The sequence below is a fragment of the Myotis daubentonii genome, chromosome 16, assembly GCF_963259705.1.
Source record: "Myotis daubentonii chromosome 16, mMyoDau2.1, whole genome shotgun sequence".
NCBI classification, from domain to species: Eukaryota; Metazoa; Chordata; class Mammalia; order Chiroptera; family Vespertilionidae; genus Myotis; species Myotis daubentonii.
This window is the reverse complement of record NC_081855.1, coordinates 16,579,158-16,603,318: the sequence shown is the minus strand read 5'-3', so window position 1 is coordinate 16,603,318 and position 24,161 is coordinate 16,579,158. Positions and strand designations below refer to the sequence as shown.

General features: G+C 40.3%; 1 protein-coding gene and 1 pseudogene across 5 annotated transcripts in view; one reads left to right on the top strand and one right to left on the bottom strand.

The window, feature by feature from the left end:
• Positions 1-24,161, top strand: part of NDEL1 (nudE neurodevelopment protein 1 like 1) — a 42,588-nt gene that overhangs the window by 2,694 nt on the left and 15,733 nt on the right. For 4 of the 5 annotated variants that reach the window (XM_059668657.1, XM_059668654.1, XM_059668655.1 and 1 more), the window contains exons 2-6: positions 12,567-12,664; positions 14,458-14,611; positions 15,730-15,878; positions 17,867-18,003; positions 22,082-22,255. In XM_059668657.1, coding sequence (XP_059524640.1) covers positions 12,579-12,664; positions 14,458-14,611; positions 15,730-15,878; positions 17,867-18,003; positions 22,082-22,255 — 700 coding nt within the window. In that variant the 5' untranslated portion in view covers positions 12,567-12,578. Of the gene's footprint in view, positions 1-944; positions 1,163-12,566; positions 12,665-14,457; positions 14,612-15,729; positions 15,879-17,866; positions 18,004-22,081; positions 22,256-24,161 lie in introns of all 5 variants that reach the window. The other variant, XM_059668656.1, reaches the window with a different exon arrangement.
• LOC132218469 (bifunctional methylenetetrahydrofolate dehydrogenase/cyclohydrolase, mitochondrial-like) lies at positions 2,446-4,925 on the bottom strand (annotated as a pseudogene).

Below are 24,161 nucleotides of genomic sequence, written 5' to 3'. Positions count from 1 at the left end.
AACTATTCCAAAAAAGGTTTTAGAAATGTTTTCAGTAATGGTGATATCATTGGAATGTGCATATAACTTCTGGAAGTGATTAATTTTAAGGGGTCGTTTGTATGTTATAAATTCTAAAACACATTTATATTTTTCCAGCCAGAGGTGTTTTATTCAAAACAAAAGAAAAGAAAGTTTGATTACATTCAATATTAACTTAAGCTCTCAGAAATCTATCAGGGAAAGCTAACAGGTGTACCAGAGAAAAGCAGGCAGCTGCTGACAATTCTTTGATGGAAAAGTAAGTTGCATACTTATACAAGCTGCCCAAGGTTTTTTTTTTTAAAATATATAATTTTATTGATTTCAGAGAGGAAAGAGAGAGAGAGAGAGAGAGAGAGAGAGAGAGAGAGAGAGAGAGAGAGAGAGACATCAATGATGAGAGAGAATCATCATTGACACCCCCCTCCCCCCAACACACACGATTGAGACTGCAACAAGGGACTGTTTCCTGACCGGTAATCAAACCATAACCTCCTGGTTCATAGCTTGACACTCAACCACTGAGCCTTGCCGACCAGGCTCAAGCTTTGTTTTTCAAAAATTGGTTTCAAGATCTATCAAAGAAGCCATACAGACATCCCCAACAGTACAAAAATTTAACTGAAGTTTAAGGATATGGGACAAATCAAGTGTGACAATACACATGAATTGTTTATAAAATAAGCCTTTCAATCCTAGTGGAGAAACCTCACGAATGGTAACACACATAAGACAAGGGCTAAAAGCATATGGAACAAACGGAGATGTTTTCCCAATGACTGACCAAGCTATAAAATAGCTCAGGATACTGTTAACATGTAGCTCTTCTGGTTATCAGTCAGTATGTATAAAATTTGGATAAATTTTTTTTCTGCTCAATTACCATCATTTCTTCATTTTACCTTTTCCCTAATTTCTGTTAGCAACATTTTTCCTTTGTTTTGAAATATGCCTCTGATTCATCTTCATCATGTTAATGTGAAAAACAACAATATTCAAACCTGTAAAGAATTTTTGTGAGTTTATTTGAGCCAATCTATTGACATTTGCCGGGAATCAGAACCTCAAGGATTGAGCTAATGCTCTGGAGAATGGCGGGTTACATCTGTATTTATACATTGCAATCAAAGGAGGGATGAAGGTGGGTTACATGAAACCCATTGGTGATAGACTAGAAAGGCGGGAGAAAGCAAAGGTGGGGGGCGAGGGGGACCCCTGGGATTGGATAAAAAGTAAAATGATAGACACATACTTAGGTGGGTGCAGGAAAAATGAACATAACAATGAAGGAATTTGTGGTATCTGTCCTGGCGCCCAGGCACATTAGATTGTGCCCTAAGGGGTCCAGAAAAAAAAGTTTCAAATTACCCAGACATTTTAAGGGTATGTTATTATAGATGCAAATAGATAAGGCTCAGTTAAGGTAAAGGTTGACCTTGTCAGTGAAGATACCAACCTAGAATGTAACTAGCCACCATAATTGCTTTTAGTTAAAGTTTAATTTCAGACCATCCTTTGTGGTTACTTCAGGTCTCTGAGTTTGCAAGACCTCCATGCAGGCCTTCCCTGAGCTTGTCAGGTTAGCATGTGGCCAGGCTGTTACTGAATTTCCCCAGAGCAAATAGGATGTGGGGGGTGGGGGGGGGGTATGAGAGCTGTGATTCCCCTAAACGAAGGGAGATGGAGACAGCTAGAAAGGTATCAGCCCAATATTTTAATGGCCTCCCAATGGGAGACAGCAAGACCTAGGCACTGTATGAGAGCAGGTGGTCTCACAGGATTCAGCCAATGAGGAGCCGGAGGAGGGACTAAATAAATAGGCTGTGTAACCTGCCCCATGTGTGTTCCTGTACAATGGGTGCCCTCTCTTGGGAATGTTACTAAAAGTCTCATTTTCGCCATGTTTCTGTTTCCAGTCCGTCATTTGAAATTTGGACAGGTGAGTCATTTCTCACACCAGTTGAACTCAAAAGGTTTGGAACCTAAAGTGAGTATCAATTGGAATAGCACTTGGGAAGTGCAGTCTTAGAAAAGGCAAAGTGTAACTGAAGTGGTCTGATAAAGTTCAGCAGCCATTCTCAATGTGACAATGTCCCCCATGTCAGTAACTAGGATAATGGCTTCTCTTATGGCTAGATGACATGACCCAGCTTGATAATGGGTGCTCCCTGGTAAGGTGCTACAGACCTATGTGTGCAAACACCCATCAGTTAAGTTTTCAGTAACAGAACATTTAAAACCATGTCAGTAGAATAAATTAAGAAATACTGCATTTCTATTGGCCTGTTTTGCCTCATGAATTGGCTTGGAGTACTGTTCTTGACCCAGAAGATGCAATAGTTAATGAGTTGTCACAACAAACTCCTTAGAATTCAGTACTTCTTTGTTTTTAATTTATTTTATATTTTTATTGATTTCAGAGAGGAAGGGAGAGGGAGAGAGAGAGAAACATCAGTGATAAGGGAGAATCATTGATGGGCTGCCTCCTGCATGCCCCCTACTGGGGATCGAACTCACAACCCGGGCATGTGCCCTTGACCAGAATTGAACCCAGGATCCTTCAGACCACAGGCTGACACTTTATCCACTGAGCCAAACCAGCTAGGGCGAATTCAGTACTTGATCTTCAAGACTCAGCACTTTTTTTTCTGCAATAATGGGATCACCTCATTAGCATCACCATGGGATCAGTGCCCCCTGGGGGACTGGAGTGATGTAACTGGGGACTGGAGTGATGTAACCGGCTTTTTTCCAGACTCCTTCAAAATCCACCTCTCTGACCAACTTCAGTTAAGCAGTGATGGGATCTTGAATTTTTATTTATTCCCACATCAATCACGGCTCCTCCTTCCTTGATCATATCTGCTGTGATCAGATTTGGAATGCCTGCATTAGAGACCACAAGACCTGCAAGAATTGTATGTTTCTTCAGCTGCTGTTTGGGAGTGATTGAGACATTGTGACAGTGACATCATCTCCAGGACATTTGTGTGCTCCACTTGTGTGAAGTAACATTGCAATGGGCATTCTAATATTTTTTGACCTTCCAGCTACAATCACATTCTTCCCTAGGGTTGGAATGCTAGCTCTCTTCATTATTTCCCACATACCCCATTGGCTAAACACAATCACCTTACCTTAATTACACGAAAGCCGTCAACATCCTTGTCTGGACAAACAGCTTTGCAGATCTTTCATCGGTGTGCTTTGGAATAGCTGAATAAGAAGGCGGTCTACATTATCATCATTGTTTCTTGATTAAATTCAACAGTTCTTGTTCTGAATTGAAGCTGGTTTCACAGTTGTCTGTTGATTCTGGCATTTGCAGCAGCCCTGGTTTTGTTGAGGACATAGGAATGACTTCAGGATCTCACCAAACCGGATCATGCTCAGGTGTGGCTGTTTGTTGTCCGATGCCACCCACTCTTCCACCTCCTGCCACACTTCCTGCTTGATCTGCTTGGCAAGTTTTCTTCCAGATACGACAACAGCTTCATTTCCAGCTGCTGAGAGGTGGAAGGGATGATGGTGGAGGTGGCAATTCTGTGTGTGGCCAGAGCAGCCTGGTCGCCAGCATTGATGCAAGGGAAGCAGCAGCTGTGATGCCAGTGCTGGGAGAGCCTGAAGCACATTTATTTTGTGGTCAGACTTGAAAGGTCCACTACACTGAACTACCAGGTTTTTGTTTTGTTTTTTAAATACTCACCTGAGGATTTTTTTATTTATTTTTTTTTTTGCGAGAGAGAGGAACGGGGAGAGAGTAGAGAGGGAAGCATTGATGTGAGAGAGAAACATTGATCGGTTGCCTATCATATGTGACCTGGGATCAAACCTTCACCTAGGTATGTGCCTTGACCAGGAATTGAACCCACAACATTTTGGTCTATGGCCGTGGTCGGCAAACTGCAGCTCATGAGCCACGTGCGGCTCTTTGGCCCCTTGAGTGTGGCTCTTCCTAAGCCTTAGGAGTACCCTAATTAAGTTAATAACAGTGTACCTACCTATATAGTTTAAGTTTAAAAAATTTGGCTCTCAAAAGAAATTTCAATCGTTGTAGTGTTGATATTTGGCTCTGTTGACTAATGAGTTTGCTGACCACTGGTCTATGGGATGATGCTCCAGCCAACTGAACCACCTTGCCAGGGCTTGAACTACCAGTTTTTTATTTATTTATTTTTTATTTATTTATTTATTATTATTATTATTATTATTATTTTTTTTATATTTTATTGATTTTTTACAGAGAGGAAGGGAGAGAGATAGAGAGTTAGAAACATCGATGAGAGAGAAACATCGATCAGCTGCCTCCTGCACATCTCCCACTGGGGATGTGCCCGCAACCCAGGTACATGCCCTTGACCGGAATCGAACCTGGGACCTTTCAGTCCGCAGGCTGACGCTCTATCCACTGAGCCAAACCGGTTTCGGCAGTTTTTTATAATTTAATGAAATTTTTGCTGCATTTACTATGTGTCAAGCTCTGTACTGAGTACTTTATAAATATTAACTCAATCTTCATAACAACCCTATTTTAATTATTCTCATTTTATAGGTGAGGAAATGGGGCACCGAGTAGTTTAGTAACTTGCCCAAGGTCAACTAGAGAGTAGAGGAATCTGATTCAAATGCAGGCAGTTTGGTTCAGGGTCTAGGTTCTAAACCACTATGCTGTGCTGCTCCTACCACCTGTTCACTTGATTAAATGTTTTTAATTGGTTTATTCTGGAAAAGATGATGGTCATTTTTAGTAAAAGGTTTCTGGCATCCTATCTAATAATAGACAAACATGGTAATTAACTGTACCTTCACTACGCCTCCCATTGGCTAATCAGCGTGATATGCAAATTAACTGCCAACAAAAGATGGCTAATTTGCATACTGCGGACAGGGCGGGATAGCGCCATCCTGCCTGCCCTGCTGCCATCCGGGCCTGCTATCTGCGACCCAGGACGGCGGGCGTCCGTGTGTGATCCGACCCGGGGCGGCCAGGCAGTGCAGCAGCTATCGGCCAGCCTGCCCGGCCTCCATCCGGGCATCCTGTGTGTGACCCGGCCAGGTGGGGCAGCAGCGATCGGCCGGCCCGCCTGGGCGTCCCATGTGCGACCCTACCCGGGGCGGCACCCCAACCCCCGGATCGGCCCTGCCGTGTGTGCGACCCGGGGAGGCGGGGCAGGCACCGAGGGATCAGGCCTGCCATCTGCCACCCGGGGAGCAGGCCTAAGCCAGCAGGTGGTTATCTCCCAAGGGGTCCCAGACTGTGAGGGGGCACAAGTGGGGTTGAGGGACACCCCCCACTCCCCTCCCCTGCCAGTGCACAAATTTTTGTGCATCGGGCCTCTTGTAGATTATAGTACTGTTTGAGGAGCCAGTAAACAAGCTGTAAAAGTAGCCTGTTAATTAGAAAAATTGTCAACATTCAGTCCACATAAGATTCAGCAAGAAAATGGAGAAGTGTGTATGAAAACATTGAAATAATTGTGTTAGAATTTGACCCTTAACTAAGTAGTTAATAAGGAGGATACAAGAAAAAGAACTAGATTCTCAGGAAGTTTCACATGAAGGGTTATTTAAAACGTGGGTCACCAGGGAACACTGGAAAAGTTGGCAGTTGTATTAAAAATAAGGCCCTATTGCCCTGGCTGGTTTGGCTCACTGGATAGAGCATCAGCCTGGGGACTGAAGGGTCCCAGGTTCGATTCCAGTCAAGGGCATGTACCTTGGTTGCGGGCACATCCCCAGTAGGGGGTGTGCAGGAGGCAGCTGATCAATGCTTCTCTCTCATTGATGTTTCTAACTCTCTATCCCTCTCCCTTCCTTTCTGTAAAAAATCAATAAAATATATTAAGAAAAAAACTAAGGCCCTATTGAAAAACCCCAAATCAGGGACAAATGGATACTTTATTGTACACCTAGAGGTGTGAGCAGTGAGATTTCTCGGGACAATACTTAGCTAAACTCTCTTCAAAGTATTAACTACTGGTAGGTCCTCTGATACTGTAATAATGGGTCAGTAACAACAACAAAAGTCAGCTTCACACAGAAAAGTTTGAAACTGGGCGTGAGAATGATAACATTTATAGATAAAAAACAACCGTAACCCTATTTGTAGAAGGTTTGGCTCCATATTAAAATACATTCAAATAGCCCGGCTGGCTTGGCCCAGGAGATCAGGGCACATGCCTGAGATGTGGGCTAGATCCCCAGTGTAGGACCTGCAGAAGGCAATCAATCAATGATTCTATCTCATCATTGATGTTTCTATTTATCTCCCTCTCTGAAATCAATAAAAATATATTTAAAAGAAATACACTCAAATGTTAAATGCCAGGGAAGGCATCTAATTGCCATTATGACCTTTTATAAAGACACTGATCCATGAACCACACTATATATAAAGAGGGAATATGCAAATTAGGCCGGGACGCTGTAACAGGTCACGACCACAGGAGGAGGTTGCGCATGCAGGTGAGGCCTTGAGTGGAGATGGACAGGACAGGGACGGGGCCGGCCCGCAGCCTCCAGGGCCGAGTGCAGGCCCAGAGAGGAAACGGTGGGCCCGTCTCCCGCGGAAGCAGTGTGGGTCCCTCCCGGCTCCTGCGCAAGTGGCATGGCTCCCTCCCGGCTCCCTCCCGGCTCCCGTGGCGCTGGTGGCTTGCTTCCACCTCTAGCGGAAGCTGCACAGCTCTCATGGAAGCAGCGCGGCTCCCTGCGGCACGCTGGGGTTCCCACTGGCTCCTGCGGAAGTGGCGGGCGGCCTACTGCGTGCGATAACGTGTGATGGGCTACTAGTCTATATATCTATAAAAGGCTAAGTGACTGTCGACCTGCCAGTACATATGACGTGCACTGACCACCAGTCACTTATAATAACAGAAGGGGTGCTGAAAACTTAAAGAAGAGTACCCTACCCATGAATAAAATGTTGGTCCAGAAAGGTATATATGTAATCTAGAGCAGGTCCAAAGCATGACCGTGAAAATATTAAGGGACTGAGATGGATAAGCTAAAAAGACAAATATTCACTTTGAGAAGACCAAGGAGAGCAGTATTATCATCAAAGTCTATAAAATTAGCCTGGCCACTGTGGCTCAGTGTTTGAGTGTTGACCCATGAACCGAGACATCACTGGTTCGATTTCTGGTCAGGACCCATGCCCAGGTTGTGGGCTCTATCCCCAGTAGGAGGCATGCAGGAGGCAGCCAATCGATGGTTCTCTCTCACAGATGTTTTTATCTCGATCCTTCTCCCTTCTCCTCTCTTTTTAAAATAAAAACATATTTAAAAAATAGTCTACAAAATTAGAAAGGGCATTAAAAAGAATACAAACTTGTTCAAAAAATTCTAGACCCTTACAAGATAGCAACATAGGAAACTTGTGGTAAATTTAAACCAAATGTAGGAAATTCACTGATGTCTATATACTTGTGGAACTTACCTCCATTACATACAATAATATAAAATCAGCAAATAAAAATTTTTTTAACTTGAAATTGTTGTTAATCCTCATCTGAGGAAAAATTTTCCAGTGCTTTTCAGAGAGAGTGGAAGGGAGGGAGGGTGGAAGAGACACAGAGATAAGGAAGAAATATTGATGTGAGATCCACTGGTTGCCTCCTGCATGCACTGGGGGCGGAGAGCCCACAACCCAGGTACGTGACCTTGACAGAATTGAACCTGCGGCTTTTCGGTGTTGCTCTAACCACTGAACAACACTGGTCAGGGCTGAAATCTTTAATTTAAAAAATGTTTTATATATAAGTGTTACTGAACTCAAGGGGTTTGCTGCTGGGGTGCTCTATTCAAGAAGGAGAAGTGGTTGGAACAAGGCAGCTTCATTTTCTTGCAGCAAGTGAAGGAGATGGGAATCATATTCAAAGGGAGGCTTAGCTATTGCTTATATACGCTGTTTGGTTAATTACATGTTGATTTCTCCTTAAGTATAAGTATAGGCAGTTGGCTATACTTATGAGGTTTATCCTGTTTACAGCTGCAGCTGCAAAATTCTGAGCTGCATTTTAACATTTAGCAAGAAATAACATTTAGTGATAACATTTAGAACTGCCTAGACCTTGAGACCCTTGTCCTATTTAAACATAAGGGTCAGGACATTCTTATACTGCATTTTGATTTCTCTGGAGTTTCTGCTGCCTTTTTTCTTTCTTTTTTTAAAAAATATATTTTTATTGATTTCAGGGAGGAAGGGAGAGGGAAAGAGAGACGGAAACATCAATGATGAGAGAGAATCACTGACCGGCTGTGTCCTGCACGCTCCCTTCTGTGGATGGAGCCTACAAGCCAGGCATGTGCCCTTGACTGGAATCGAACCCGGGACCCTTCAGTCCTCAGGTCGACGCTCTACCAACTGAGCCAAGCCAGCTAAGGGCTGCTGCCTTTTTTCTTATTGACAAGAGTGATGTGCTTTCATCACAACCTCAGATTTACCTGGTTCCCAGTCGTGCTCTCTGTTATGTGGGATTCCTCACTTTTCCTGGAGCCATCCAGCTGGTTGATGACCTAGGCTTCATTGTGAGACCTTTGCAATCCTGAGTTGGAGCCCTTATTTCTTGTACCTTGTGCTTTCTAGGTCTTGGCTTTGTTTCTTCTTTTGTAACTGTCTCAGGAAGTGTGTGGGAGGTAACCCTCCTGAGTTGTTCTATGAGAAAAAAGTTCTCTCATTTCCTGAATTATCTGTTTCCCCTCAGTTCAGTAGGTCCTAGGATTTTTGTATTCATGCTACTTACTGGGTTTTCTCATTTGTCTGGATGGTTCTTGGTTGCCCATTCATATTTAAGATGGAGGGGCTGACGAGGATTATTTTAGGTAGCAAGGCTCTCCCCAACAGGTCCCATCAGCTCCCTACTCTTTGATGTGGAGCCTATACTGAACTTTAAAAGTGCCTGTGAATGTGGCTTGGCATGCATCAGACTGATAATTTTGTCTAGCTGAGAATAATAGATTTATAACCTTTGTTTAATATATGGTGGTACATTGTGAGGTAGAAATAAACTACCCACAAATCATTTTGCTTAATTAATCCTGAAATAGGAATTTAGATGTTAATGAAGTGATACCTTGAAAGTAAAGAGGGAATAATGACAGGTTATAAGTCAATTCAAATATTTGTTGGATTTTTGGTGTGTTTCATGTTTCTGGTGATGCAGAAAGTATCCTATATAATAAAAGCCTAATATGCTAAGTGCCTGGTTGTCTGGTCATCTGTTCAACTAATCAAAGTGTAATATGCTAATTATATGCTAAGGCTGCTCAACTGCTTGCTATGACATGCACTGACCACCAGGGGGCAGAAGGTCCGACCAGTAAGTTAGCTTGCTGATGGGGTCTGGCCGATCAGGACTGAGCAAGATGGGCTGGACATGCCCTGGAGCCCTCCCCAGCTGGCCAACCTCTTGTGTCCCTCCCTGGCCCGATAGTGCACTCGTGGGGTCCCTCGGCCTGACCTGCTCCCTCTTGCAATCCGGGACCCCTTGGGGGATGTCAGAGAGCTGGTTTTGGCCTGATCCTGCAGGCCAGGCCGAGAGACCCCACTGGTGCACGAATTCGTGCACTGGGCCTCTAGTTTATAAATAAGACAGAGGTCCTGCCTTCAAGGAGCTAGCTGGAGAGACTTAATCTTTCACTTTTCTTTATGTCCTTTTTGTTTTAAGTTAAACTTTACTTGTGTTATTCTGATCTTCATTACATTTTGCAAAAACATAATTTTTCGGATTGTGTAGTAGAAACTGAATATTTGAGCTGCACATTGATACATGGTTGGCAGTGTTCAAATGGCAAGTGCATTTATCCAAATTTGAGAATCAGTGCCAATAGTTTATTTAGGACTGGCTTCATAGATTAAAAAAAAATTTTTTTTTTATTGATTTTTTACAGAGAGGAAGGGAGAGGGATAGAGTGTTAGAAACATAGATGAGAGAGAAACATCGCTCAGCTGCCTCCTGTACACTCCCTACTGGGGATGTGCCTGCAACCAAGGTACATGCCCTTGACCGGAATCGAACCTGGGACCCTTCAGTCCATGGGCCGACGCTCTGTCCACTGAGCCAAACTGGTTAGGGCTGTAGATTTTAATTGTAATCAATATTTTTTTTGGCACTTTGGGGAAAGATCTTGTCTAGAGCATTCAGGGGACATAGTGATTATTGCCTCACCCTTAGATGCTTCTCATAACCTGTAATTATATCTTCATCTGGCTTGTTAATATGTCCCTTTCCTCAAGGATACTTAGGCAGTAACTCTCAGAAGTTATTGATACTATAAGGTGATGCCTTTAAGTGCTTTGGATTTTCTTTTGAAATACAAATACCTCTTTCTGCCGGATTAGCCTCACCCTCATTCTTACCTTACTACAAATTAAATTACAGTTACAAATAAGATTATTCCTACATTTGGGAAAATAGAGTGGGAATTGGGAGCCTTGATGAAGGAATAGGATTATAAAATTAATCAGTATTATTTACTAATCAGAAACATACTTGAAAAACACATAGTCTAGTCCAAACTCTCATTAGATGAAAAAAACTCTGACTTAAAAGACATTTAGCAGGTTGTTTGAGATTTTAATGGTAGAATTGGAACCCTAGACTCCAGTCTCAACAGCACTCCCAAGTCTGGGGGGGGGGATTTACATTTTAATGTGTTATCATATTTTAAGGATATCTCCGAGAGTAGAATAATACAAACAAAAATGTGCCAGTGTAAGGATAATCAGATTACAGGAGGGGTGCATGTGGTGCACTAAATATTTGTCCAGTACTTAATGTTTGATACATAGTAGGTGCTTAGTAAACATTTGCAAGCATTCTGTACTTTCATGTTATGCTTGATGCCATGAAGGGATGCAAAATACGGAAAGGATCCATCTCTTTCAAAGAACTCTTAGGCTGATTGGTAATTTAAAATAATTGGAAGATTGACTAACAGATGTCAAAAGTAATAGATGGTGTAGTCAGGAGAGACTTGACTAAAACAGAAAAAATTGCAGTAGGCCACAAAGGAATGAAAGTAAGTGCATATAACTACATGCTAATTTTACTCACTGGAAACCATTTTGAAATTGAAGTTCTGTATTTGTTCTTGTGGTGACTTTTTGCTAAACCTTCATGAATAGCATTTTACAACTCTAAGTTTTTATTAATTTGCTTTTAAAGCGGGTCTTGAATTCTTGCTGCCTGGTATGGATTAGGTTGAATCAATTTTGTTTTAATTTAGTAAGTACAGTATGAGAGTATCTGCTAATGTGTAAGCAGTGTGCCCGGGTAGAAAAAAGTCAGAATAATGCATAGCCTAATAAGGGGACATGGAAGTGTAAGCTGTGTGGTAAATATATTCCTGAAAGCATGTGAGGGTATAGAGGTAGCCAAGAGTGTGGGAGATGTTAGTGTGATCTGGGTGAGGGTGAGAAAGGCTTTCTGGGAAAGATGACAGCTAGGTTTTTAAATTTTTTTTTTATTTCAAAGAGGAAAGGAGAGGGGAGAGAGAAACATCAATGATGAGAGAGAATCATTGATTTTCTGCCTCCTGCACGCACCCTACTGGGATCAAACCCACAATCCAGGCATGTGCCCTTGACTGGAATTGAACCTGGGACCCTTTAGTCCACAGGCTGACACTCTATCCACTGAGCCAAACCAGCTAGGGCTGACAGTTAGGTTTTAAAGTATAAATAGAAGCTCTCCAAATATACAAAGAAGGGAGAGCCATTCCAGGTAGAGAAAACATCCCAAACTGAAACAGAATGGTGTGTTAAGACAACTTTGAACAGTATTGCCGGATATAAAGTGGGATGCTTAGGGAGGGGATTACAGGAGGTAAGACTCTTACAGAACTTTGCTTCTTAAAGTTAGGCATGTATGGAGCTCACTGTCTTTGGTATTCCATTTGCCCTTGACAATCAATTGGGAGTTTTAGGTAGTCAATCCAAATGCAAGGTTAATTAAATAGGCATTTTTTTCCTACCTGCTCTGAACGCCTTGGGAGAAGAACCAAATGAAAGAACATTAAAGTTGGAGGATTAGTGGATTTAATGGAAGAAGCTTTGTATTTAAAAGAGAATTAACAGGAAGGTTTTACAAATGCAATAAAAGTAACTTACTGAAAACGTGGTATATGATCTCCTAGTACGATGACCTGGCTTAAGTGTCTCCAGCAGGTGTTTTGAAGCAGTTATACAAAAGAGAAAGGCATGCAGTAGAATTAGTTCTGTCAGTAAGCTTGTTACTGTCACCTGGTTTCCAGAAGATCAGTTGGCTTTAAGCCAACTGCTGGAGCCCTGTGTGCAGGATGATTCTGTTGGGCCAATTCACCAGAACCTTGGGCTGCTGTGACCAGAAGTGCTTTATACCTAAGAACTTTGTTGATCTTCTGTCCTATCGTGACCTCACCCACAATATTGGTGGTCCCCAATAGTGGGTAGTGAAGTGATTTATATGCCTGAGTTACAATAAAGAGTTAACCACTCTTAGAATCTTCCATGTTTAACTTCCTCCAAAATGCTGCAGGTTTATAAGTGTGTTTTTAATATTTCACAGGCTTTCTTGATCATGGATGGTGAAGATATACCAGATTTTTCAAGTTTAAAGGAGGAAATTGCTTATTGGAAGGAACTGTCCTTAAAGTATAAACAAAGGTAATGTTGAAAAACATCCTAAAAATAGGGGAGGGCATTTGGAATGCACCACCTCTAGCATGTGCATTTTTTTTAAAACATAAAGCTAAAATTAAGAGTTTCAGATTTTGGATTGGAATTCTAGAGCTAGTCATAACATTGCTTGTATTTAAATAGTACAAAAATGCCATAAATCCTTATTATATTACTCAAGTTATTAAAATAGTAAGAAAACTTAGTGTCACTGATTTTTTTTTTCTGGTAGCTTACATCCTTTTATGCATATTATTCTAATTTGCCATGTTTGGCCTGCTGCAGGTGCACTGCTGCCTCATCATTTCTGTCTTTTGGAGATTCTGATAGGCTGTCTGAGACTTCAGATAGCAGACCTGAATTCTCCTCAGGCAAACACTATCAGTGTCTGCAGCCAGAAAAGCTTTGAGGGAGGGGAGAAGAGCTTCAGGTGTATGGAGCATTTTATAAAATCTCAATTATTTTAATTAGTTGGGAGAATTTTTACATGATCTTGTGAGCATCAAGACTTGGCTTAAATTTCTTTTTAAAATGGAATTTTTCTAAAATAAATATACATTTCATTAACAGTTAACTTTGATTAACAGTTTTCTAAGTCTTATTAAACCTTTTATTGCTATTTCATTGCTATTGCTGAAGCTAGTTATATTGTGCCAGTGGATATAAAAGGTGGGTGTCTATGGCAGGGGTTCTTTATTTTCTTCTTTTTTAAAATGTATTTTTTATTGATTTCAGAGAGGAAGGGAGAGGGAGAGAGATAGAAACATTATTGATGAGAGGGAATCATTGATTGGCTGCCTCTTGCACGCCCACAACTAGGGCATGTGCCCTGACCAGAAATCAAACTGTGACCTCCTGGTTCATAGATTGACACTCAACCCATGAGGCACATTAGCCAGGCTATGGCAGAGGTTCTTGTTTTTTGTGTGCCATAGATTCCTTAATAGGCTGGGGAAACCTGCAGACCCCTTCTCAAATAATGTTTTTAAATGCATAAAATTAAATAATAGAATTACAAAGGAAACCAATTATATTGAAAAACTTATCTAATAATAAACTGATTTGCAATATAATAATATGTGCTTCTTTATTAATACACTAGAGGCCTGGTGCACGAAAATTCATGCACTCGGGGGGAAGGGGTGTCCCTCAGCCCAGTCTGGGAGCCCTTGGGAGATGTCCAACTGATGGCGGGGAGCGGGCCTAAGTCATAGTCGGACATCCTTAGTGCTGCCGTGGAGGCAGGAGAGGCTCCCGCCGCTGCTGCTGCACTCGCCAGCCATCAGCCCGGCTTGTGGCTGAGCAGCGCTCCCCCTGTGGGAGCGCACTGACCGCCAGGGGGCAGCTACGGCCCTGCCCCCCACCGCCCTGCCACCACTGGTCACCACCCCCCCCCCCCCCATCGCCGTCCCCTCCTTCTGCCCACTGGCACCTGCTTTGGCTGGCCTGGCGCTGTCCACTCTCCAGCCCCACCCCCTGCTGACCTGTCGTTCCACCGTTTGGTCGATTTGCATATTAGGCTTTTATTATATAGGATTAAATAAGGAAGAGCTAGCAGTGAGTGTATAAAATGTGAGTCCTTTTAGGGCCTATAACTCATTTTCATTGAGCCTTGAATATAGAATAAGAGATGTGTAAAATATTGTCTTTATTATTTAGTATATTTTATTATAGCATGGCATTCAGGCATAAATTCTTGAATTGGTATGTAATCGTCTTTAAGATGATCCTTATGGTTCCTACTAACTACAACTTATCTTTCCCACTTTGTTTTTTATTAGCTTCCAGGAAGCTCGGGATGAGCTAGTTGAATTTCAGGAAGGAAGCAGAGAATTAGAAGCAGAGTTGGAGGCACAATTAGTACAGGCTGAACAAAGAAATAGAGACTTGCAAGCTGATAACCAAAGACTGAAGTATGAAGTGGAAGCATTAAAGGTAATTGTGGCAGTAGGAGCCTGGTGTCTAATGTACTGGGCTTTATTAAAATGAAAAATGTACTTTTTAAGAGGAGTTTAAGAGCAGCTGGCAACAAAAAATATAAAAGGAGGCTTAAAGTGAATTTTTGTAAAACTTTTCTTTCATGGAACTAAGAGGAGATTTAGAGTTACAGGGGTGAGCAAACTTTTTGACTCGAGGGCCACAATGGGTTCTTAAACTGGACCGGAGGGCCGGAACAAAAGCATGGATGGAGTGTTTGTGTGAACTAATATAAATTCAAAGTAAACATCATTACATAAAAGGGTACGGTCTTTTTTTTTTTTTTAGTTTTATTCATTTCAAATGGGCCGGATCCGGCCTGCGGGCCGTAGTTTGCCCACGGCTGGTTTAGGAGGCTCACTTGGAAAGTCTGTAGCCATCAGTGTTTTAGTGATCATGTTCCTAGATATACTTTTATAGTCCCTATAATTTTCAGAAGCTGCCTGATTGTTTTGATAAGGCACCTCAATTTGTGGTACTTAAAAATTATATTTGTATGAAATATACACATTTATTTCATTGTTATTCATAGTCCCTTTAGTTTTAGAGTTTAGTTTGGATTTAAAAATTGCCTGCTAAAAAGGAATTTTCAGGAGTAAAAGGTTTAGCCGCTTTTGTTGCTCTTTAACCACCTGCCTTTGCCAGATGCTTAGAGACTTTCCTTGTCTGGGGAGTAGGTGGGTTTGGGAAGGTGAGGGTGGGCAGGTAAGGGGTAGGGAATTTGAACTCTGTCAGTCTACTTCTTTGTGCTCACCCTGAACTGCATGTAGCCTGAGAACTCAGAAGTTCCCCCACCATGTTTAGGGTTTTCATTATTTTACTATTTTCAGAGAGACCATTATTAGATTTCTGAGAGGACAATGGGTGACTATTTAAACCTTATATGAGTGAGTTAAGTCACTTGGAATGAATGTGTGATTGTTTTTAAATATTGTAAAAAGGAGAAGGGGTGCCATCAACTTGGATTGTGGGTGAATTCTTTGGATTTTCCCTCCTCTTTAACTTGGGTTGCATCCTTCATTAAAGAAAACTTCATATTAATGACACATACTTTTTTCCTATATCCATGTCTTTAGGAGAAACTAGAACATCAATATGCACAAAGCTACAAGCAGGTCTCAGTATTAGAAGATGATTTAAGTCAGACTCGAGCCATTAAGGAGCAGTTGCATAAGTATGTGAGAGAGCTGGAGCAGGCCAATGACGACCTAGAGCGAGCAAAAAGGTGAATGATGTACATTTTGTTAGATTAACGAAAGTTGGCAATCAGTGATTAAAATGTATGTCTTTAGGTTCAATCTATCACCTAGATCTTAGTCCCAGAACACTTCCTTTTGGTACTCATCACATTGAAACTAACCAGAAATTCTTATCTTCCCAGATAATTCCCTTCTAAGCTTTTCTTTTTTCCTTCTTTCATGTGCTGCTGTTCCTGTGGCTTTTCATTAAAATACGTATCATTCATTCATTCCTCTATCTTTCCCTCTCTTTCTCAATACCACCACACTTTTTGTAGGTCCTCACACTTTTTTTTTTTTAAAATCAGTTGTGTTTCTTTTTAAAAAATAACTCAGATGTATTTCTTTTTTTTTTTTTAATTGATTTTAGAGAGGAAGGGAGAGGGAGAGAGATATAGAAACATCAATGATGAGAGGGAATCATTGATTGGCTGCCTCCTGAACACCCCCTACTGGGGATCGAGCCCATAACCCGGGCATCTGCCCTTGGTCAGAATTGAATCCGGGACCCTTCAGTCCACAGGCCGATACTCTATCCACTGAGCCAAACCAGCTAGGGTGGTCCTCACATCTTAACCTGAATTCTGCAGTTATTTTCTAGCTAATCTATCTTTAAATTTTTACTCCTTTTTATTCTCTTCTGTTTTAATACCGACAGATGAGTTTTCTCAAAATATTGCTTTAATTATGATTTTGCTGAATAACCTATAGTGGCTTGCTATTACTATTGCCAGCTTTCATGTATCTGTAAATTAGTTGTTTCTTAACCACTCAAAATTTAATTCCTCTTATTTTATTCCTATTACTTTATTATCTGGTATTTCTTTCCTTAATAGTTGAGTGACTTAAATGCCTGATATGATGCTAGAGTTGAGGATACAAAGATAAACTAGCTACTGCCCTTGGGTATAACAGGTGTGGAGGTTTGATATGATAAATTCTCTAGTAGAAAGAGTGTACAAGTCGTTCCAGGGCATAGAGCAGGGAGCAGCTGAAGTTACCCTGGGGGAGTTGGGGAACCAGAATGTACAAGGAGAAATAGAAGTTAACCAGGTGAAGAGAGAGATGCAGAGTCAGAGAGGCAGGAAAGTGTGTGAGGTATTAATATTTCACTTTGAAATATATAGAGACATGGCTGAACAACATGAGGCTGGAAGGTGGTTGAGGCCAGGTTGTGAAGAACCTTGTGTGCAATGTTTGATGTCATTCTGTAGGCAATGGGGGCCTCTTTAATAATTTTTTAAACAAAGGAGTACTATTTTAGACCATGATTTCAGCAGATAGTACTGAGGAATTGGAATAGAGAGGAGGAGATGTAAAGACCTCTCATCACTACCATTTAGGAGTAATCCAGGTATTGGATGGAGTATTGAACGGGGGCAGAAGATTGAAGGAGAGCAAATGGAACTGAAAGATATTTGGACAGTTGACAGGATGTGATAAAATTGGACATTGCATTATGAGTTCTGATGAGGGTAGGGAATTTTATATCTAGCAGGTAAGCACATAGCAGGTAGTAGACACATAGTAGATACATGTTAATGTTTGTTGAATAAAGGAGTAAGATGAGAAATGCAGGAAGAAGAAAAGGATTGGTAGGAAGAATGTAAATGGCGTGGGACCTGGGACTTTGTGTTTTAAACAAACTTTCAGTTAATTCTTACGTATTCTAAAACTCCTGCAAAGTTTTCCTGAACTTGATTGTATTGTGCTTAAAAATCCAGTGGGGAGAAATTTAAGGAATTTAGATGGGAATTTAAGAGAAAAGAATATATATAATGGCCTTAAATGATAGCAGAAACTCTAAATGCCACCAGAGATCAGAAGGAGTGAGATCATTGTCTTTCAACTGGGCCAGGCTTTCTAGGTCAGGAAATGATATGAGATAAACTGACAGTTTCCTTTTGTATTACCTATTTGTACATTATTTATTTAACTCATGGGTTCTGTTTTTTTTTTTTTGTTTTTTTTTTAGGGCAACAATAGTTTCACTGGAAGACTTTGAACAAAGGCTAAATCAGGCTATTGAACGGAATGCATTTTTAGAAAGTGAACTTGATGAAAAGGAATCTTTATTGGTCTCTGTTCAGAGGTTAAAGGATGAAGCAAGAGGTAAAATTCATAACTTAAATGAAATTCTGCTGTCCCTAAGCCAGAGCTCTAAGCTAGCTTCAGGATCAACTTGTTAAAGCTATAGATTTATGTACTTTATCCGACACTGTGCTAAGAACTTTAATCTTAACTTACTACCTACATCATCAACTCTAGGAGGCAGGTAGGTATTATCATCCCTATATTATAGGTCATAAAATTGAGGCAGAGAGAGTTTGCATTTGTCCAGAGTCTTATAACTTGTCAGTTGGGATTCAAACCATGGTCTGTTTTCCAAAGTCTTAATCACTACCACTGTGCATATACTGCTTGCTTAGTTTGGGTTTTTCCTTCTACCTAAATAATTTTGTTATGCATATAATAACGTGTACATTGCTGTTTATATATTGCATGTCTAATGAATACATATATACTTTAAAATTCTCCTTCCCTCCCCCTCTTTTTAAAATGCATTGTAATATGTGAAATATTACAAAGAAGAAAATAAAAATCAATGCCAATCCATTTATCTTGAGAGAACCTACTAGCAGTTTGGTGTGTTTCTTTCCAGTCTTTTCCATGAGTGTATATGTATATGTATATGTATATGTATACACACACACATATATATTTATTTATATACATATATATACATGTATATAAGAACCACACAATATATACATATGTATTTTTTTCTGTCCTCCCCTTTTTTCACTCCTTAATATAGTGAATATAATTCATGCCATTAAAACATCTTTTAAAACAGGTTTTAATAATGTATAATGTTTATTATATATATTTTATTTGATGGATTCTTCATTATTGGTGATTAATTTCTTGCTATAAATAGTGCTGTGAATAGGATTTTTGTTCTTAATATTTAGGAATATCTTTGATAATTTCTTTGGAATAGATTCTTTTTTTTAAAAAATATATTTTATTGATTTTTTACAGAGAGGAAGGGAGAGGGATAGAGAGTTAGAAACATCGATGAGAGAGAAACATCGATCAGCTGCCTTCTGCACACTCCCTACTGGGGATGTGCCCGCAACCAAGGTACATGCCTTTGACCGGAATCAAACATGGGACCCTTGAGTCCGCCGGCCGACGCTCTATCCACTGAGTCAAACCAGTCAGGCCTGGAATAGATTCTTAAAAGTGGCAAAGGATATAAATGTTTTAATGGTCATAAAAGACACTGCTAAAATTACTTTTTTTAAAAAAAAATTTTTATTTTTTACAGAGAGGAAGGGAGAGGGATAGAGAGTTAGAAACATTGATGAGAGAGAAGCATCGATCAGCTGCCTCCTGCACACTCCCTACTGGGGATGTACCCGTAACCAAGGTACATGCCCTTGACCGGAATTGAACCTGGGACCCTTGAGTCCGCAGGCCAGCGCTCTATCCACTGAGCCAAAGCGGTTACGGCTAAATTACTTTTTAGATAATTGCTATGTTTACACCCCCTATGGCAGTGATTGAGAGTGTTCTTCTCACACTGTTAATTAGCATTGTGAATAGTAAAAATAGATTAAAAATTATTTAAAAATCCATTGCAAAGTTGAAAGCTGATATCTAATTTTTAAACAACTTGTAATTCTTTTATTTTAAAAAAATACATTGTTATTGATTTCAGAGAGGAAAGGAGAGGGAGAGAGAGATAGAAACATCAATGATGAGAGAGAATCATTGATTGGCTGCCTCCTGCACGCCCCTGATTGGGGATTGAGCCTAAACCAGGGCATGTGCCCTTGACCGGAATCAAACCCAGGACCCTTCAGTCTGCAGGTTGACACTCTATTCACTGAGCCAAACCAGCTAGCCTTTGTAATTCTTTGATTACTACTTATGAAACATTTGATCTAATGTTTAAAACTAGTTTTACATGCTCTTTTTTTTTTAAGAACTTCATCTGAAGAACTTCTCATAATTTACATAATTATAAAATATTAACTCTTATTTATTTGTTTACTAGAGGACAGATGCACGAAAATCGTGCAAGAGTAGGCTTTCCTTCCCCCAGCTGCCGGCACTGGCTTCCCTCTGGGCTTCATCTGGAATGACATCTGGTCTAATTAGCATATTACCCTTTTATTATTATAGATAATTGTGGTCAGAACACATAAAATTTACGTGTGTGTGTGTGTGTGTGTGTGTGTGTGTATATGTGTATATATATATATATATATATATATATATATATATATATATATATTTTTTTTTTTAGCTTCACCCGAGGACATGTTCATTGATTTTTAGAGAAAGGGACAGAGAGGGAGAGAGAGAGAGAAACATTGATGTGCTGCCTCCCGAACTCTCCCTGACAGGAATCCAACTTGGAATGTAGACATGTGCCTTGACTGGGAATCAAACCCTGGACTTTTTGGTGTACAGACAGATACTCCAATCCACTGATCCACAATGGCCAGGGCTAAAATTTACCATCCTAACCATTTTTAAGTGTACAGTATAGTGTTAACTATATTCACATTGTTATGCAACAGATGGCTAGGATTTTTTCTATGTTGTACAAGTGAGACTATACTCATTGAACAACAACTCCCCATTTCCCTTTTCCCCAGCCCCTGGTGATCACATTTCTCTTTCAGTTGCTAGTTATGAGTGTGACTACTTCAGATACTTCATATAAGTGAAATCACACAGTGTTTGCCTTTTGTGATTGCTTTATTTCACTTTGCATAGTATTCTAAAGGTTCATCCATGTTGTGGCATGTGATAAAATTTCCTTTTGTTATAAGGCTGAATAATATTCCCGTGTATGTATACTGCACTTTCTGATCCATTTATCTGTGGCTGGACACTTGGTTGCTTCCACCTCTTGGCTACTGTGAATACTGCTGCATGGAACATGGATGTGCAAGTGTGTCTGTGAGATCTTGGTTTGAATTCGTTTGGATTTGTATCCAGAAGTGGGATGACTTTGTATCCTTTCTTTAACATAAGCAAGTATTTTGTAGGTCTGTTGCTAACTGGAAAAGAAGATATTAATTTTGAGTTGAAAATTCAACTTTGAATGCAAGAAAAAATTGCAACTATTTTGACTACTTCTTTCTAAAACAAAATATGTCATAGTGACAATGAACAATACCAGCCCATTTAAAATTACAAAAATGCACTTTATTGATTTTTGCAATGATCCCCAAACTACATCATCCTATATAATAAAGAGCTAATATGCCGATGAGACTGAATAGCCAAACGACCTTCTGGACATCCTTCCGGACGAAGCCGGGGCTGTGAGGGCTGAGCCCTTGCATGATTTTCGTGCATCAGGCCTCTAGTTTCAAAATAAAAGCAAATGATAATTTTGTGTCATATATATGTTTTTTTTAGTCCTCACCTGAGGACATGCTTAGAGAGCAAAGGAGAGAGAAAGAGAAAGAAACACTGATTGGTTGCCTGTTCTATTCCTTTTTTGCATATGGGCATAAATAACAGTTTTCTTAAGTTACAGCATTTTTCAATTATAAAACATCATTTAACCCTGGCCAGATGGCGCATTTTGTTAGCGCAGTGGTCGGCAAACTCATTAGTCAACAGAGCCAAATATCAACAATACTTTTTCAAAATAGACTTGCCCAGGCCGAAAACCGACTTCTGCGCATGGGCCATGAAGTTTCAATTCCACTGTACGTGTGCACCCGCACGTGGTATTTTGTGGAAGAGCCACACTCAAGGGGCCAAAGAGCTGCATGTGGCTCGCGAACCGCAGTTTGCCGACCACTGGGTTAGCATATTATCCCGATATGCCAAGGTTGTGGGTTTGATCTCCAGTCAAGGCACATACAAGAATTGATGTTTCTCTCCTTTCTTTCTTTCACTCTCTCTCCCTCCTCCTCCCTTTCTCATTTCATCTCTCTTTCTCAAATAAAATTTTTTTAAAAATAAGTATTATAAAAGAAAGGTCATTTAGACAGTAGGATTGTCATGTTTATCCCCCTAGAAATAATTGTTAAAAAGGAAATTTATATTTGAGAAATAATAATCTAGGGAGAAAGTCTTTATTTCATTTTAGATGACTTTGCTTTACGTATTTGCTTTTTCTACTGAGTATTACTACCTTTGCTACGTTTTTCAGATTTAAGACAAGAACTAGCAGTTCGGGAAAGACAACAGGAAGTAACCAGAAAGTCGGCTCCCAGCTCTCCAACTCTAGATTGTGAAAAGATGGACTCTGCTGTCCAGGCGTCACTTTCTTTGCCAGCAACTCCTGTTGGCAAAGGAACAGAGAACAGTTTTCCTTCACCAAAAGGTTTGTAATGTCTTTTCTTTTGTTTCTTGCTATTCTTTCTTTTGTTGTTACTCTTCACCTGAGGGTATTTTTTCCATTAATTTTTTAGAGAGAGTGGAAGGGAAGGAGGAGGGAGGGAGGGAGATGAGAGACATCGTTTGGTTGCCTCTCATTGGTTGCTTCCCGCTAGGCTCAACTTGGGGCCAGGGATTGAACCTGCAACTCAGGTAGTATATCTCCTTGACAGGGAATCGAACCTGTGACCCTTAGATGTGAGTACGATGCTCATACCATTGAGCCACATGGGCTAGGTCTGCTTTTTGAAACTATGGTAGATTATCAACTTAGAGGATTTGCTGATGAAGCAGTAGTTGCTAAAGTTTAAGCAAAATTTCAGTTAAAAAGTTGGTTAAATCTGTGTGAAGAAGAAGGAATTATTTTCCTAAGCCACTCAGCCATAGGAAACAATGAGAATGCTGGCTAGGTTTAAGACAAAAGCCACTTAATAAATTGAGATTTTGAAAAGTTGGAAAGTTTTTAAAGGAAGTTTATTTTTTTATTGTAGCAGTAATATATGTTCATGCAGCAGATTTTAAAAACAGAAAAGAAAAACCATCTGTAATCTTACCGTTTAAAGTTAACTACTCTTAACACTTTGATTTTTTCTTATTTTGTGTATGCTTATTTGTGTTTGTGCCTACCTCATTACACACATTCTTTGGGGATCATATTTAAGTCCAGTTTTATGTCTTGCTTTTGCCACCTAACATATCGTGGGCAGACTAGAAGCCTTTATGCTCACATTTGAGAATCGTACATGGGATACATAGAGACTCAGGTTACCAGACTCGAGTACCATTGGCTTGGATAGGCACGTCCAGTCTATTACATGCCTCTGTAGCTGAATGCTGAATGTCGTAAGTGACACTCAGAGGAACTGTTGAGTAGTGCACAGAGAATATTCCTTTTGCCATCAGCCAATGTGTTTTTTAATCCTGATAAGTAGAAAAGCCATTTAGTAGCCACTAGAATAGAACCCTGATGCTCTCAGTTCAGATTTAGTTTTTTGCAGCTTGCAGATCATATTTCAGCTACTCCTACTCCCCTATGGAAGGATCTTCCTACCCCTTTTTTGAATACAGGATTATATCTTTCATAGTGATAAAAGATTTTCTGTCTGGGCAATTAGTGTAGTAAGCTCTCTATATCTGTGCTGTCCAATACAGTAGCCACTAGCCACATATGACTAAATTTAAGTTTTTACTAATTTAGTATGAATTAAAATTTAAAAATCAGTTTTTGGTTGCATAAGTCACATTCCAAGTGCTCAGTAGCCCTTGAATAGATAATTCACTTGTTCTTGAGTTGAAATTAGATAGGGTATGTGAAAATGCTGAATAGTCAAAAGGTGTTACTAATTGTACTAGTATGTGTTGTCTTGCTGAGGGCATAGACCCAGTAGTATATAGGTTGTAGCAGTCCTCAAAAGCTTTCACTGTTCATTTTTCAGAATGGTGCTTGTGTATTTGAGGCCCTCAGAATTACTGACATTTGAAAATTAACAAAGGTTTGCTTTTACTCATTAGAATTATGCAGATGAATTCTGAAAACTTTTTATTTGAGTACTAATCAGAATAATCAGGAGCTGAAATCAAGGTAACACCCAGAGGGAGGTGTACATTCTTTTACAGCTCATTAGATTTTTCATGTGAGAACTTGGGGTAGGGGAGTGACAGTAGGACATAGAGCTTACTCTGGCACAGAATTAAGATAGGTCAACCCAAAGGCTGTAATCTTGTCCAAATAGACACACTTTTAGACTGGAACTGACAGTGTAAACTCACCTAAAAGCTGCTGTATACTGGATCATGGCAGTTTTGTGACAAGGAGATCAGCACAGACGTACTAGTAGAAGCAGGAGGTTAGA